The sequence below is a fragment of the Lottia gigantea genome (genome assembly GCF_000327385.1).
Source record: "Lottia gigantea unplaced genomic scaffold LOTGIsca_57, whole genome shotgun sequence".
In the NCBI taxonomy this organism is placed as follows: Eukaryota; Metazoa; Mollusca; class Gastropoda; family Lottiidae; genus Lottia; species Lottia gigantea.
The window spans coordinates 987,394-1,004,233 of NW_008709945.1; the positions used below are offsets into that span (position 1 = coordinate 987,394).

A 16,840-nucleotide genomic window follows, 5' to 3' on the forward strand; every position below is an offset into this window, starting at 1 on the left:
CCTTATGAACATCATTATGAATATCATTACTGTACATTATTCCGAATATCATTATGAATATCATTACTAGACATTATTCCCTTATGAATATCATTATGAATATCATTACTGGTAAGGTTAAAGCCTGTGGATAAAACCGAAATACTGATCTGTCCACCGTGGGATCGAACCCGCAGGCCTCAGGAAACCAGCAAGTGATACCCCTACTTTGGATTGTTTTAAGTAAAGGGAAATAACTCCATACTATATTGCTTCTGAAAGTTAGAATTGGTCTGTAGCCACACCAAGAAGATCGCTTCCCATGTACCAAAATCGTTGATTCATACAGTGAGAACCACTCAACCGCACCCTTTATAAACAATTAATTTGATGCAAGGGTATAGGCTCATACAGAATAAAGAATAAAGAAACAATCTCTGTAGCACTAATCGCATTGCTTTATAGGCTATATGTTTACAGTTTGATCATTGTGTAAGAAAATATATTTATCATTATGAATATCATTACTGTACATTATTCCGAATATCATTATGAATATCATTACTAGACATTATTCCCTTATGAACATCATTATGAATATCATTACTGTACATTATTGTCTTATACACATCATTATGAATATCATTACTGTGCATTATTGTCTTATACACATCATTACGAATATCATTACTGTACATTACTGTCTTATGAACATCTTTATGAATATCATTACTGTACATTATTGTCTTATGAACATCTTTATGAATATGATTACTGTACATTATTGTCTTATACACATCATTATTAATATCATTACTGTATATCATACCATTCATACAAATTATAAACATTCATGTGAACATTTTTATATAACTGACTATTATGAGCACCATTACGATGTACCATTGTTCCTTACTGAACATCATTTACGAATGTTTAAGATTAAACCCTTATGACCATTATTATGCATATCAATATTGTGCATTATTTATGAATTTCATTTTGAATATGGACTTTGTCTGAACATACTAACTGTCACTAATTGTGCTATTGGCAAATCACTAGAGCTAGCACCCACAATTATCCTATTTTCACAATTATATTTTGCAGTACGATATTAAAAGCTTTCTTACACATACACATGTTTCTGATTGGATGAGATCTAATGCATACTTGCCAAGAACTATGGTGACATTAATACCATTATACAAGTTACGATATAGATATATACTTTCTCCGGATAATTTAAATCACTGGTTCTCCGCATTGAAAGGTAGAAGGTAGTATGGTTGGCAGTTTCCTTCAGTAGGTAGCCTACCTTAAAAAGCACTTAATTTAAACAGTGTTTTCAAAGGTAAATGCATGTGGTCAGATCTCACTATTTTTCACGTTCAGCAATACATTCAGAACTCATCTTGAAAGTAAATCGCCTTTTGGAATGGGATTTGGCGCATTTTCCACGCATCAGTTTCGTCACTTCCTGTCTGAAATGGGTGTTCAATATTCCATAAATTATGGGATTAACAGCATTACTCACTAAATAAGAGCGGATAAAGATACTGGTTAACACTGACTGAAAATCGTTCATTGAAGTATAAAATGCGTCTTTCAGATGAGATCTTATAATGACGACTATAAAGAAGGGGAGGAAACTGAACACAAAACACAACGTTACTGCAAGGAGCATGCGCGTTGTTTTCCCGGGTTTATATGCAATAGATCTTTGTCTTTTGTAACTCGGTTTCATTTCTGGCTTTACTTCCGGTTTCTCGTCGCTCCATTTATCTCTTTTCTTAGTAAACACTTTTCTTAATGTAGATTCACGTGGAATTGTCTGTTCCTCATTGCGCTCGTCGTCTGAATCAGTCAAAGTACCATGACCGGAAGTGATTTCAGATTCGAAACTAGCTTCTTCAGCTCGTAAATTATCAACATGTTTATTGTGGATTTGTAGATGGTGAACTGCTTTCCCGTTGATCACCAGAGGAACTTTCGGAGTTGACTCATTTGGCAATTCCGGTCCGAAATCTTGAACACTGATTTTTGGAATTACGATTGCGATCTTTTTAGTTTGTCCGTCATTATGTGGAACCAATATTCCAGAGTCGGACTGGGACGATTGTATCAGCGGTGAATATTTCGTGGGTTTAGGTTCGTCTTGAGCCTTATCATCTGCCTCACAACTTTCCCTCGAATTCTTGGACTGGTCATCGGCATATTTATTTAATTTGAGTTCATCTTTTACACGACTTTTTCGAGTTTCGTGATTCTTTTTCAGTTTTCTGACTTCTTTAATCACAAAAGAATATAAAACGACCATGGCGACTGCAATGGCAGCAAAAAACATTGCATAGGTGAAATAGAAAATAAACGGCCACACGGTCGGTTCCATTTCGTCATCGACAGAACACGTGGTGCCATGGTGGTCAGGCAATGTTTTCGTTCCATATAACAAAATAGAAGGTCCAGCAATGAATACAGATGCTCCAATACTGCACGCACAATACCATCGCGATCTACGAACATTGAAAAATACTTTTAACGGACGACAAACTTTATAAAACCTGTCCCAGGCAATCGCTAATAAAATTAAAGATGTTGAAGAATGAAAGACATATGTTATGTAACGAAAGAATTTGCACAGTTCTGGGTTGTGGAAAGATGTAATGGTTGCTAAGAAATAAACCTCAGACGGCATACAAATCAATGATGATACCAGATCCAACATGGCGAGAGTGAAAATAAAATTTCTGGTGACAGTTTGTCGTAATTTATAGCCGAATATAAAACAAGTGACACCGTTGCCTAGAATACTTATGAACATTGTTATTCCAACATAAAAGTATACCGGTATCAATTCTAGTTGATATTCGCTATCCGCCATCTTTGATTTTGTGATGTTTGATGCATCCATGTCCTCCATGACTCTCTATCACTCTTACTTGTCCATATGCTTCGATACTGAAATCATAAAAAAAGATTCATGTTCAATTTCTATTGCGTATTAAAACAGTGCGCATTATACTCGAATATTTATGGTATATGAATGATCAGTACAAATGTTCATTAAAATACCAAATCTAATGTATGGGGCTAGTACTACACAACTATAAAAATAACTTGTCTCAAGTGCTACTTAGCTTCAATTGTTTTCATGTTCACAGTTAAAATAGTTGAAATAAAAAACGCATTTCCACTTATGCCACTTCATGTACTCTTAAAGCAAAGAAACGTGCATATCAACGACCTTTTGAATGTTTAAAAGTTTTATGGTCTATATCCATACATGTAATTACTTTTACCAAACTGCTCATTTAGTGGGTCCAAATGTGAAAATATAGATGACAGTATTATATTGCATCATTATCATAAATATATAAATTGTTGATTTTAAAATAATTTCTTCAAGACTTGTCTTATAGTAGACCTAATTAATTTCTAGTTTTTAGTTACTCTTGGCCAGATTATTGTCTTAAATAAAATGTGTTACAACACAAACAGCAGCATCTCTATCAAATAACAAAATTAATATTTCCTATATAGACTAACAGCTTTGAATAACGTTATTGCTCATTATATCTAACTGTGTAAATGTTAAATGAAGGAGTATTTGCCAATTTACTTGGTATATTATAAATATCTGTATAGCAATCAAAGTGAAACCGAATGAAATAATGACAACAATTTGAAGATCTGACTTTTTCTTTAAAAAGTTATGAAGATTAAGATGATTAACTTAGTATGGCGCTCATTACAGCTCTAATATGAGCATTCAATGGCAATTCAATTGAAAAGTTATAAGCAAATGAAGTTTATAAATCACACTCGCTCTATCGACATTACATATAATGTACAAACTTCACATGACTATATATTTATAATAAATTGATATATCATTGATCATCATTGAAAGATAGGGAATATAGTTGTAATTCCTGATTTTATAAAGATGGCACCCTCCCCCTTTAATTTTCTATTGCATTGCAGGAAAAACGAACCGCGGATTATAATTTTGATAAGTAATTCAGATACCCGATGTTGAGATCCATCAAACGGTAAAAGAATCAATTGCATGACTATATCACTTTAAAACTTACCTGAAAACAATAAATACTATCACCTTATTGAAGTCTAACGTGAAAAAAATAATAAACCTGTATAAGGCCTAAAGCCTAGAGCGGTATAGAGCATGTCTGTCAAATAGTCAGTCGATCATAACATGATTCATTACAAGGATCTAATTTAGAGGTAACTTGTCTTTATTTCCTTCTTCTTTGTGGTTTCTTACTACCCTTAAAGGTGCCCTTCCACTTAAAGTTCAGTATATATCCACCAAACAGTAAATGTCCGACATCTGCACTCGCAACCCAGTTACGTTCGAAACTTAAGACCGTTATTCATGTTACAATCACGTAGCTGGTGATCGCTATGGTGAGAGGTCCCCTTTAGTTTTTAATAGTGTTCATATTATCAAAGTTTTCCCCGCCTCTTATTGTTCACAATTCTCTTGTTGATTGGTCTTTTTTCTTATGAGTTATTCTTACCTTCCAACCCTGTGTAGGCCAATTTGAATCAAAATAATATGTGAACAGTAACTTTTACTCTCCCTTTCTCATTATTCTTAAATAATTAATGAAGTTATCTCCCCTTTTAACTCAAATTGTCCGAGTTCAACGTAATCATAATGACTATTCAGAACATAATATACATGTTAAAAATACTTATCGCTACTGCATTCTAATTACAGGCCTATACTGTTGATTTGGATAGTACATCTTCCGTAATGTTAATATATCCTTGTTTGTATATATTCATGCATTAATTTTACTTTTTTTAAAATTAATTTGGGCAATATATAGATATAATATCATTTTCCGGTAGTTTAAGAAAGGCAAATGATAGAGCCCCTTTAAATCAACGACGTAGGCCTAAACTTAAGGAAGGTTTAAAATCGTGATTATCATATTATATTTAGCAATGAACAATCGTTTCGTTTAATTACTCAGTATTTATCTCATACAATTGGAGATTCTGTTCATTAACCACAAATTGTTATATTTCCCTACTTCATATTGATTCAGCTTCCTGGTGCATCTTTCAATAATAATATTATAGTTTTAGCGATGATAAATTATTATGGATAATTATCTATTGTGTGCTGGTCTACTGTATTTGTACACTTAAACAGATTAAAGGGACACGAATAGCACAAATTTGCATCATTCTTATTTTTAATCAGACGTCTGTGATTCCTGCAATTCCCCTAAAACCAAGTGTTTGATGACGTCATTAATCGCAAAATATCGTTAATTGTATCACAATGTAAGGCCTTTCGCGATTAGTGAAACACCAAACACCTAGTTTCAATGGACTTGCGGGAACCACAGACGTCTGAAAATTGGAATGTTGCAAATTGATGCTGTCGGTGTCTCCGATCCATAAGGAAAAATTTAGTAAACCTCTTTACAATCCAGTCAGTGATCCTGCAGTGATATTATGGATTTTTTTCAATGTAAGAATGACCTTCATTGTTTAGTAAGTTTTACCAGCCTGTCAATAACACTAATTTTAGTATTCCAATCTATATTTTATTGTAGACAAATTGAGTGTCTAATCACTGATTTGAAAATGACCAGACGATTATTATCCTACGAAAAATTTTGCATGAGTTCTGAGTCTTGAATTTTTGTCTTGGAACGGGCTGAAGAATGCATGAAATACCAACAGATATAAAAGAAATGTTAAAGTAACATAATCTATGACAAGGAAATTTTTTCATATTCATATAATATATTATCATACTAAAATATTTACTTACCGTAATTGTAAAATCAAGTCAACAATAAAGTGAAATTTGAAGTATTTTGACCTGTGAATGTTTCCTGACTGAGTATTTATACTCTCTTAATATTTGTTTCTACAATCTCTATTCTTATATATATATATATATATACACTAATATTATATACTTAAACTGAAAATGACGCGGGTGGTTGTAGGAGCGCATTACCATTCCCACATTCCTGGCTTGAATCATATTGAATCAACTATGAATACAACTTCTGCAGTGGCGGCACCATAGCCTCCCCAAACTGGGGGTATAAATTGGGGGCAGGCAGACTTAATAGGGGAAAATTGTCCAGTCTTGTTTGAAGGTTAAGAAGTCGAAGACACCTCTTGTCTGCCCGAAAGATATCTGGGGTGGGGGGGAGGGGAATTGTGCGATTTTCGTACATTTCTAGTACATTTCTTTACAATATATTCAATAACTCTTATCTTCGTACCTTATAAGGTTATCAAACGTCTTTTTTTACTGTATTTTTATGAATATTTGAAAACATCACAAGTCAATCGGCACATACTCCTATTTTAATAACAGATATGAATCACCCCCTCCCTCATACCTCATTCATTTTCATTTTATTGTTATATTTATCATAAACTATTCTTATCGTTTAACATCTTACTTAACATTTCATGACGATGTCTGTAATTTACTGGCCTATACATAACACTGATCTATTTTATTCACCTTGAAAATTAAAATGTTTATCGTGAGTAGAAAATATTGAAATAGCATTAACATTTGATTTTGATTGGTTTAAATTTTTTTTAATGTGTTATAACGTTGAAATCTACGAATATCTTATAGAGAATGGTCGGAGTTGTTTGAAAATTACTGACACCTTAACCACAAATGCTACTTGCATGTGATCTATCACAACAGAAAATAGATAAACCAAAGTTAAATATATCTAAGAGATATTCTGTTGCTGATTAAGGCGAGGTCGAAAAGAAGTCGGTATGCCAATATTTGTCTACGAATACCAATACAAAGTGCCTTTGGTATCCCCAGATGAGTAAGCATGTCATGTATTAGAATAATATGTCGTGGTAGGCCTATGTTTGAATTTGCATTTCGGAGTTGGTATCTATGGTACTCTAAGCCTAATATCTATCTTTTGAAAAAAATTGTTATCCTAAATCTATATCTATTTGGATAGTTTGATGGAAAATCCATGTTGTTTAAACGTCGTTGTCTTGAATTGTCAAAATGTCTTGTATTTACTATATTTATGGATGAATCCTCAGTTAATCAACACAATTTGAGGGGAAGGCCTTTTGGTGAGTGAAAAATTTATAATCCTACATCCTCCAACTTTTACCTTCTCAAAAAGACAATGGTCCATCAACGTATGGTGTGGTCTTTACATGGAATTGTGAAGAAATATACAGTAAAAATGTTAAATATACAAAGAAAAGTTTGTACTTACGTCTTATCCTATAATATTGACCGGTGTTTACTAAGTTCAATATTTAAACTATAGAAATCAGTCACTAGAGTGTTAAGGTCGTTAGTATCAATACTATAATATACTTATATTCAACAGGAGAAAGAAAGGTTATGAATATTGAGTCTTCAATAGAGAATAGGTTATTTTTACTTAATCTACTATTCAATATCATAATATGGAAGGGGATTCGTGTCATAATAGAAACATTGTTTTATTTATTTCATCAGTTTTAATATGTTATAGGTTTTAAAGGTTATGAATATTGAGTTTTCAATAGAAAATTGAGAATCAACTATTCAATATCATAATATCGAAGGGGATTCGTGTCATAATAGAAACATTGTTTTATTTATTTCATCAGTTTTAATATGTTATAGGTTTTAAAGGTTATGAATATTGAGTTTTCAATAGAAAATTGAGAATCAACTATTCAATATCATAATATGGAAGGGGATTCGTGTCATAATAGAAACATTGTTTTATTTATTTCATCAGTTTTAATATGTTATAGTTTTAAAGGTTATGAATATTGAGTCTTCAGTGGAGAATATTTTGTTTTCTTAATCAACTATTCAATATCATAATATGGAAGGGGATTCGTGTCAAAACAAAAACATTTTTATTTATTTCATCATTTTGAATATGTTATAGTTTTAAATGGTTGTGAATATTAGATCTTCAATAGAGAAAACAATATTTTTACTTAATCTTCTTGGCAATATTATACTATGGAGGGCCATTCGTGAAAATGTATATACATTGTTTAATTTTATTTAAATTATTACAACCAATGTTTCGCAAAGATGTTTTTAATCTCAGGTTTCGCTTTGAGTTTTGGTCATTGGTACTTGGTTTGTTTATTCATCTGTTTTAATTGATAATTTTTTAGATTAGGAATATTAGGGTTTTCAATGGAGAAAAGGTTATTTTTAATCTACTATTCAATCATTATACTATGGAACTATTTTGCTGTCGACCTCATTAATATATACATGTATTGTGCAATTAGATCAAAACCTTTTCAATGGGGCAATTCTTAGGTACAAATTCGTTGTGAACATTCATGCAAGCAAAGCAGTGAAATCAGACGACAATAATGTTGTGTTTCTGGGGACTTGGTATAAGGGAGATAACTGTAGACAATGACCACATAACATTATAGTGTGGCTTGAGAGAAATCTTTGACTCAATAGACGAGTGTAAATAAGTAAAAAACATAATATATGACATTTGTTTAAAACAGAATAATGCTGCTTTCTATATGCTTATTTGGTTATGGCTTGTTCCAGCAAAATCTGAGATGAAAGAAAAGCTGGCACCAGGAAAAATGCACCACAGAGAACCAACTGCAAAATGAGGTATATTGGTAAAATATTTATTATTTTGGCTTAAATTAACTAGATGATATATAAACACTAATATAACAGATGAGAAAACTTCATAAATATCATTATATACATGAAATAAAAACCAGAAATATAATAAACTAGTATCACAGATTTCCAACAAGTAAAGCAAAGCTAGAAAACAAACAGTTTCAGAGCTCCAAAATTCACAGCCATATCATAACATTGGAAATAAATTAAACAACAAATGCTGTACAGAAGCTTTAAAAAATATTAACTCTTTAACAATATCATCAACAATAAAATTTAAATATTTTGGCTTAAGAAAGTGTAATGCTGTGAAACCAATATCTTACATGAGTTAGCTTTGTACACTTACTCAATACTGAAGGTAACTCTAGGGAAAAATCACAAAAAATTTGTCACTGTCACTGTCTGTAATGTGACCCCTAAGTTTGTCAAACCCTTTCAAGAGTAAAAAAGTGTGCAATATACATGAATTATGTTCGAATTGACTTTGACATTTTTGTAATATTGTCTCCTTTAAGCTTTTCTGTAGTGAACTGTAATGCATAATTTACCCTTTTATTTGGCCAGAATAAAACTCAAGCACACATGTGATACAACAATTAAGCAGAGTGACTTAGTGATCATTCTTCTTCCAAACCACCAAACATTTCAAGTTTCTTACTAATATTTCTCTTAAACGGCATCTCGAAATCATCAAAATCAACCTCCCAGCCAAATCTCTCTCTGTTGATTTCTCTTTCTCTGATTAGTTCTTTTGATGAAGGTTGTTTTGTCCAGGCTTTTAATGGTGTATAGGTGATATCTTCTTTTTCTTCCAGTCCTCCAGCCAGTGCCGAGGCAGCACGGAGAATTGAACCCTTACGTTGCTGATAATAATCTTCTTGTGTAGGTCGCGAAAGATTAAGTGACTGGAAAGATAAACGAAATAATGTCTAAATAAATTTCACGATGCAAGATGTGCATCAAACCAAAACCAAAATTGATCTGTATCTTTGAAGCCAAAAACACCTGAATGAATTCTTTTTTTTCCAATCACATATTTTTTAACCGCCTGTGAATTCCGACCATAAAATTCAAAATTAGTCTGTTTTATTTGATAATGCACAAGAAAATAAATTCATATCTGTTTTTCTAAATTTCTTTCAATGTCAGAAATTCTTGTATATATTTTTAAAACTAGTATATGATTAAAAATAAAATGTCAGTAACTATGGATACCCATTGCCTCCGATTTGCCAGTGACATTTAACAAGCAGAAGTCTTAGAAATCACCACTAACCACTATACATAGCAGTACCTGATTAAAAAATTCACAAAATGAACAAGATGTTAAACTTTCATTACCTGAGTGACATTATCTTTAGGTTCCCCAGGAGCTGATTTTGGTCTCCCACTCTTTGCTCGTCCTGACCCCTGGCCCTTTTTACCCTTTTTACCATCTTTAGGTTGTGGCAAACTTTCAATTTTCTTACTGACCAGATCATAGACTCGAGGATCACCCCAGGAAGCTGCAATATCACTTGGATTGTGACCTAAAATAGAAATTAAATGGAGTGCTTGTTTGGGATAATCAAAAAATACAAAATAATAACTTCTCCAGAACGCTCAAAGTTTACAAAAGTTTATCAAAAATACAAAAACAAATTTTATCAATGAGCAAGCATTGCCATTCAAATCATAAAAGGTTTTATGGAAATGAACTGGAATGGGATACAGTCATCTAAATATCTATTTTACCTGCTAAATTTCAGCTATATTTACAGTCATTTTTAAAAGGTGCTTTACCAGCTGATATACAGTCGAGTAACCTAATTTCGTGGAAACTTATTATTCGTGGATTTCCGGAAAGGATTAATAATTTACATGAGCGACCTTGTGTGACCTCCGCATTAGTTTGTTTTGATAAACATGGGTTTTCTCTACAATATCAGCTTGTAGAATGAATCCAGTAGTTTCAAGCAAGGTAAAATGTATTGATGTATATTTTGACAAATACAAAATGGCGGATTTCACTTACTACCAAACGTCACCATTTTTTATCGGCCGAATTTCCTTATAATCCCAAGCGGTAATCGGAATTTCAAGTGTCGTCTGATAGAATGTAGTCCAACGAATGAAGTCACGTTATCAACTAGCGGATTCCGTGTGAGCAGAAAATTTCTATGGAACACAAAGTGGACCATATTCTTATGTTGTTTCAGTGACTTTTAGCAATAAATCACGCTACGTATCTTATTTTGTCAGTCTCTATTTTTTTTTTAAATCGTGGTTCTTTGAAGGAATTGTCACTAGTTACAATGAATTGATATTAAAGATAAATACTAAGAGAAGTTAATTATACCACCCGGTATCCATACAACGAGTTTTTCTAGACTTATTTATAGATCAAACATTGTACACGAAAATAGGTGACACATTCTGCCGCCGTTGCCGAGTTGGTTGCTCATGAAATATTGGTCAAAGTGAAGGATTCATTAAGAAAATCGAAATAAACCAATTTTAATTATTTTGAGGAAACATCTTAGACATAATTTTTTTTTTTGTTTTTTTAACCTTGACGAAATTTGGTGTTGAATCCTTATATCCACGAAAATAGGTTACACCACTGTATCTTAATTCCAGCTATCCTTGTTAATTTTCAGAATCAAATTCAGTTCTACTGCAATTCTATAAAGATGGTTCATCAGCTGGTGAAGCACATATTTAGATAACTACATCCCTTCAGTATTTTTGTGTAATGTTTTACCTTTTTTATTCTCAGTTTGTAATTTAGCACCACTCTCCATCAAACATTGTACAACATCCTCTTTTGAGCTTTCTATAGCCCGAGTAAAAGGTGTACCACCATTCATTGTTGTAGCGTCAATTTCTGCCCCATTGGCTATTAATAGCTGTATCACATCCAATTGACCAGCATGACAAGCGTGGTGTAATGGAGTCCATTTGAAATTATCTCTTGAATTTATATTGGCACTGAAAAAGACAAGACAGCATAAGTATAAGAAATAAAGAAACAAAGGAAGAAAGAAATCATGATAACAACTAAGGTTCACTAGGATCCTGGCTACCATCTCATCAAACCTCTTGGCATGGATTTTTCCAGGATTATTACCACCAGTGGCCAAATGCACACCAAAATAACTTGCACATAATGCACTACTAGTATAGTGGAATTAGAGCAGCACCATACAAAGGTCATAAAGCTTACCCATTTATCAATAAAAATTTCACCATTTCAATTCTTCCATCAGCACAAGCCACCATTAAAGGTGTTTTATAATATTTATCTCTTGTATCAGCAGGCAGGCCACGAGCCAGGGCATTCTTCAAGGAATCATAATCTCCCATTTTGGCTGCCTCGTTGATGTTGATGAAAGTTTTATCAGGATGTTGAAGATACCAGGCTGAGTCGTCTTGTAAGGGATGTGTAGGGGGATTGTCTCGTCCGAAGCGTACAGTGTCAGTAAAATTGATGTGTCGTTCTATGAACATTTCTGGGGGATTTCCACCATAAGTTCTCTGACCTTCTTCTTGAGTACAAATTGGCATCACTAACTTAAATTTACCCTTTTTCTTGCCCTTTTTGCCACCCTTCTTCTTCTTTTTCTTCTTGCCTTCGAAAGCACTCATAAGGTAATTTTTATTGAGGTATTTTTTGCCGTTTATAAAATCGTTATAGTCCACTTTGCTATCTTTTGATTTATCATGTAAACTGATTATTCTGGCCAGTTCTTCCTCCTCCAGTGGAACATTCATTCCTGTCAAACTGTCTTCAAAATCAATGGCATTCACAGTCCCAATCTTGTCAGGGTCAAATTTTTTAAACATTTTTTCAAGTATTTGCTGTCGAGACTGAACCCAATCATAAAGATGTATAGCCCAAGGTTCACCATTTTTAGGAACTTTACCAAAACTTTTTTCAGCTTTACGACATTCTTTTAAAGCATCTTTATGGTTATTGTCTTTAGCCAATGCTTTAGGTAGTTGACCGTCTGTATTTTTTAATTTAGGGTTACAACCTGTGGAAAGCAAAAATCAAAATTAAATGGTTAGTAAACGACCCCAATCTTTCAGGAAACTAATTCTTAATATCTTTTGCCAAGTTAATAAAAAATCTTATCAACGAATTCGATGTCTGTTTTAAAAACATGTTTTAAAGTACATGTGCATGAAGGTAAAAAATGGTAGATCAACTACAACCACTATAGATCTCAAGAAAAAGGTCTTCATCAACATTACAAAAGCTGCAGATCTATCCAATCCTGCAAAATCAAAAGTCAGTTACTTAAAACTCTTCTTACCTCTTTGTGAAAGAAATTTACAGCAACCGCCATGTCCATTAATAGCAGCAATATGAACTGGATTATTATTGGCTGAATCATTTTGATTAAACTCTGCCCCATAACCTGCCATTAATGCCAAAACTTCTAGGTGACCTCCCTTTGCTGCAAAATGTGCTGCATGGTTTCTACGTGCATCAATACCATTGACGGCACCACCTGCTTCTAGAATTAATCTGGCAACTTTGATTCCTCCACTGCTGGCAGCAGCCATTAAAGCTGTTCTCCCATTTTTCTGAAATAAAATTATTTCATGAAAATAAACTGGATGACAAGACATGATAAATGTAGATCTACAGTTCTTAAGACATTGCCAGGTAATCTTTTGAGGCGAAAAAACACATTAAAAACTTTCTGGATAATAAAAAATATTAAAAGATCTCACTCTTAACAGATAAAACATTTTCCGACTGTAAAGGCTTACCAGTATGTATTTCATGATGTACAATTCTGGTTCTGTTTAAGTATTATCACTTTACAATCAATGAATTGAGCAATATTATAAGATTGAAATATTTTTTATTGCATACTAAGGTATATAGAAACTAAGGAGTAGTAAACTATAAAATGTGATCTCTCCCCTAAAGGATAAAAACTTTACCTCACAGACTTTATTTGGATCTGCCCCTTTCTTTAATAAAACTTCACACATTTCTTCATTTTCTACTGCTGATTCACATGCCAATATAAACACTGGTACACCTTCTTTAGAAACATTATTAACCTCGGCACCATTCAATACAGCTATCTCTAGACATTTAGCATGGCGCTGTGTGGGAGAGATGCAGTAAAATATTACCCCTGAAATAAAGACATCCTTTTCTGAATGCAAAGAAAGAAGGTGATGTATTTGCTCCTCCCCTATTCACATAGAGACATCTTGGCCCTTGAGACCTAGAGAGTGGAGACCCTTCCTAGAGAGTGGAGACCCTTTTGACACATAAGATTGATATAAAACATAATGATGAAAATAGAACAACCAATCTGTAATCATTACGTGTCATTAAAGTTAATTAATAATGAGAAGGAATCATGATAACCAATCAATTGTGTTATCGATACTCAGGGTAGATAATCTATTATTTATAATCATGCTATATGAAACAGTCGTCATGTTGACTACTAAATTCAAGACAAGTTTCTTCTAATCCTAAATTTTTGTAGTAGAAAAATAAAATAATCTGAGATCTAATTAAAGGGATGAGTGCTGTATTTTGGCGGGTTGATCTTAGTCTTGAATATTATGTTAATAGTCTCCAGAAGTACTTGAAATGTACGAAAATCGCATAATTCCTTCAGAAATATCTCAAACTAGGAATTTTACTCACTATTTCTATATATCTTTTCTATATATCACAGAGTATCTTAAATTGACAAGTCATTATTTTAACATTGAAAGATAATTCTGGACACACATGGATTTGAACGCTCAACAGTGAGCTGTGAACACTATTACTGATTGGCTTAGCTAAAAAATTCTCGTTTCTGAGACTAAAGTATGATTGGTCAAAAAAAATGGTACATCGGTCCCTTTAATATAAGTACAAGGCCATACCACCATTCCCTTCGCCAAGAATGAATGAAAAACCTGCAAATTAATCAATCTCAGCTGAACTGAAGAGGGTTTGCTGGGACTTAATTCTCACTTGCTGGGGCCCAGTCCCCATGGACCAAGCTCTAATGATGGAGATGCATAAAAAAAAGAGACCCCACTCACCTTTTCCCTCCAAATCCATGATCCTCATATTAGCTCCAGCTAATGCCAGTTTTTCCAGACACTGTACATGACCATATTCAGCTGCTCTCATTGCTGCAGTCCTGCCTTTTAGATCTACAACATCAGGATGAGCCCCAAGGTCGAGTAGAAAGTGTATCATATCCTCATCATTAGCAATGGCCGCTACGCTTAGTGCAGTCATACCCTCGGTACTATCATTATAATTAATCAGATGAGGTAGTCCATTTGCCGTCATTTTCTCGATCTGTTCTTTGTCCTTTTCTCTTACACATTGTAACAATTTACAGACTTGGAGAATCTCCAAACGATTCTCTGCAATCGGCATTTTGAATGTCGTTTAAGTTTTTACTCACAAAAATAATTTAATCACTTGTCAATTGTCTTCATTTGAAGGCTTTCTTTCCATCAATGTTATCATGTTTTTAACTTGGCATCAAACATGATTTTTTCAAAATATAATATTTCCCTTAAAATGTCAAACCTTCTTGCACACAATCTATATTCTCAAATCCAACTTTGTATATTATTGTATTGTACAATGTTGCTGTAAAATCTGTAGAAAACGGTTGTATCTATTGACTATGTTTACACTTTGTTATACAATTCTTAACAATGTTTCTAATCTTAGAAAAACTTCAATTAATCATGAAATATTCATCAAACAAACTCCCTCCTTTCTCCAGATCAATTATTCATCCGATCTCTATTCTTTTATTGCCTTCATACTCGCAGTCTTCATGTCTACATTGTTTACATGTCACCTAGCAACAATCCGGCTACCTGTCAACTTTGCAATTCAGGAAAAAGTAACTCTACCTCAACTCTTAAATAACCATATTAGCTATTTATAATCTATTTCAAGTTAATCCTAATAATCTACTTAATGTTAATCCTAAATCTAGACTACAGCTGTTTTTCTAAATGGAAGTAATTAGGTGAATATTTTAATTAGGCTACAGGATTTTAAAACCATTCTTACCTTTCACATTGTAAGAAATAAAGTTCCTTAAGCAGACCACAATAAAGTTATGTTTAAAAATTTGTCAGTCAACAAGCAATTTTCTCTTTAGTCGGCACTATTTTTTAAAAAATACTTCGAATTACACAAATAAAAAAAAATATTTTGATATTAACCAATAGCTCCTTAAATTGATTCAATTTTTTCTGTAAATAATGTAAAGGAATTTACAAATCTTAGTTTGTTTCTATTACTCTATAGAAGAAGAAATGGTAGGCTACTCTTCCATCTGTTTGACCAAAAGTACCTTTGGCTCAGAAACAGGAATGTTTTAGCTAATCTAATCTCTAATCTCTTCACAACTCATTTGAGCCTTCAAATCTATGTGTGTCCAGAATTATCGGCATTCGAAAGTTAAAATGACCACTCATCTTAACCTGAGACTCTGCCATATATAGAAAAGACTTCTGTAGAAAAAAAAAGAAATTTCTAGTTTGTGATAATTTTGAATGAATTTATGCTATTTTCGTATATTTTTCTTTTTCTGAGCAAAGCAAAACGTTTTTTTTAATTTTTTGTATATTTTTTTAATGAGAATTGGAATATCAGCTTCAAAATAGTACTGTAAGAGAAACACATTTCTCTCCTAGAAAGTTAAACAAGTTCAATTTGGACTGAAAAATTTCCTCTGTAATATCAAATTTTGAAGACATAATGTGTGCTCATGTTTATATTTTCATCAATGCAAAGACATTCTAAGACTGACAGGGGGCTGATTTGTTCTGACTCTGAAAAGGCCAACATAAAGGCTATTTAAGATAATTTCCATGATATGATTTCAGGGGCATGACCATGATTTATTAGGTGAAGGGGCCATTAGAAAATGGGAGGGGTGGAGGAGGGGCAAGGCAGGGTTAGCCTCAGTCAGATTTGGATTCAACCAACCAAGGGTCAACCAAACTTTCATTATATTTATAAGCTTTTATTTTGAATATAGCCACTTCAGTAAGGGTCTAAAGACGGCCTTCTTGAACACATGTCAGTTTGATGACACCACCGGTCAATGAAATTCATGGCCTTCCAACCCTAACCCTAGTCATCTAGACCCAGTGAAGTGGCTATGTTAATAATATGAGCTAATTATAAAAAGAATG

At 33.0% G+C, this 16,840-nt stretch overlaps 1 protein-coding gene across 1 annotated transcript; it reads right to left on the bottom strand.

The window, feature by feature from the left end:
• Positions 1-1,357: 1,357 nt before the first annotated feature.
• On the bottom strand, positions 1,358-2,863 carry LOTGIDRAFT_166315 (hypothetical protein; the record flags this gene model as incomplete). Its single annotated transcript, XM_009063374.1, has 1 exon — positions 1,358-2,863. One exon carries the CDS (start codon positions 2,861-2,863, stop codon positions 1,358-1,360), a length of 1,506 nt encoding a protein of 501 aa, XP_009061622.1.
• Between the last annotated feature and the right edge of the window lie 13,977 nt (positions 2,864-16,840).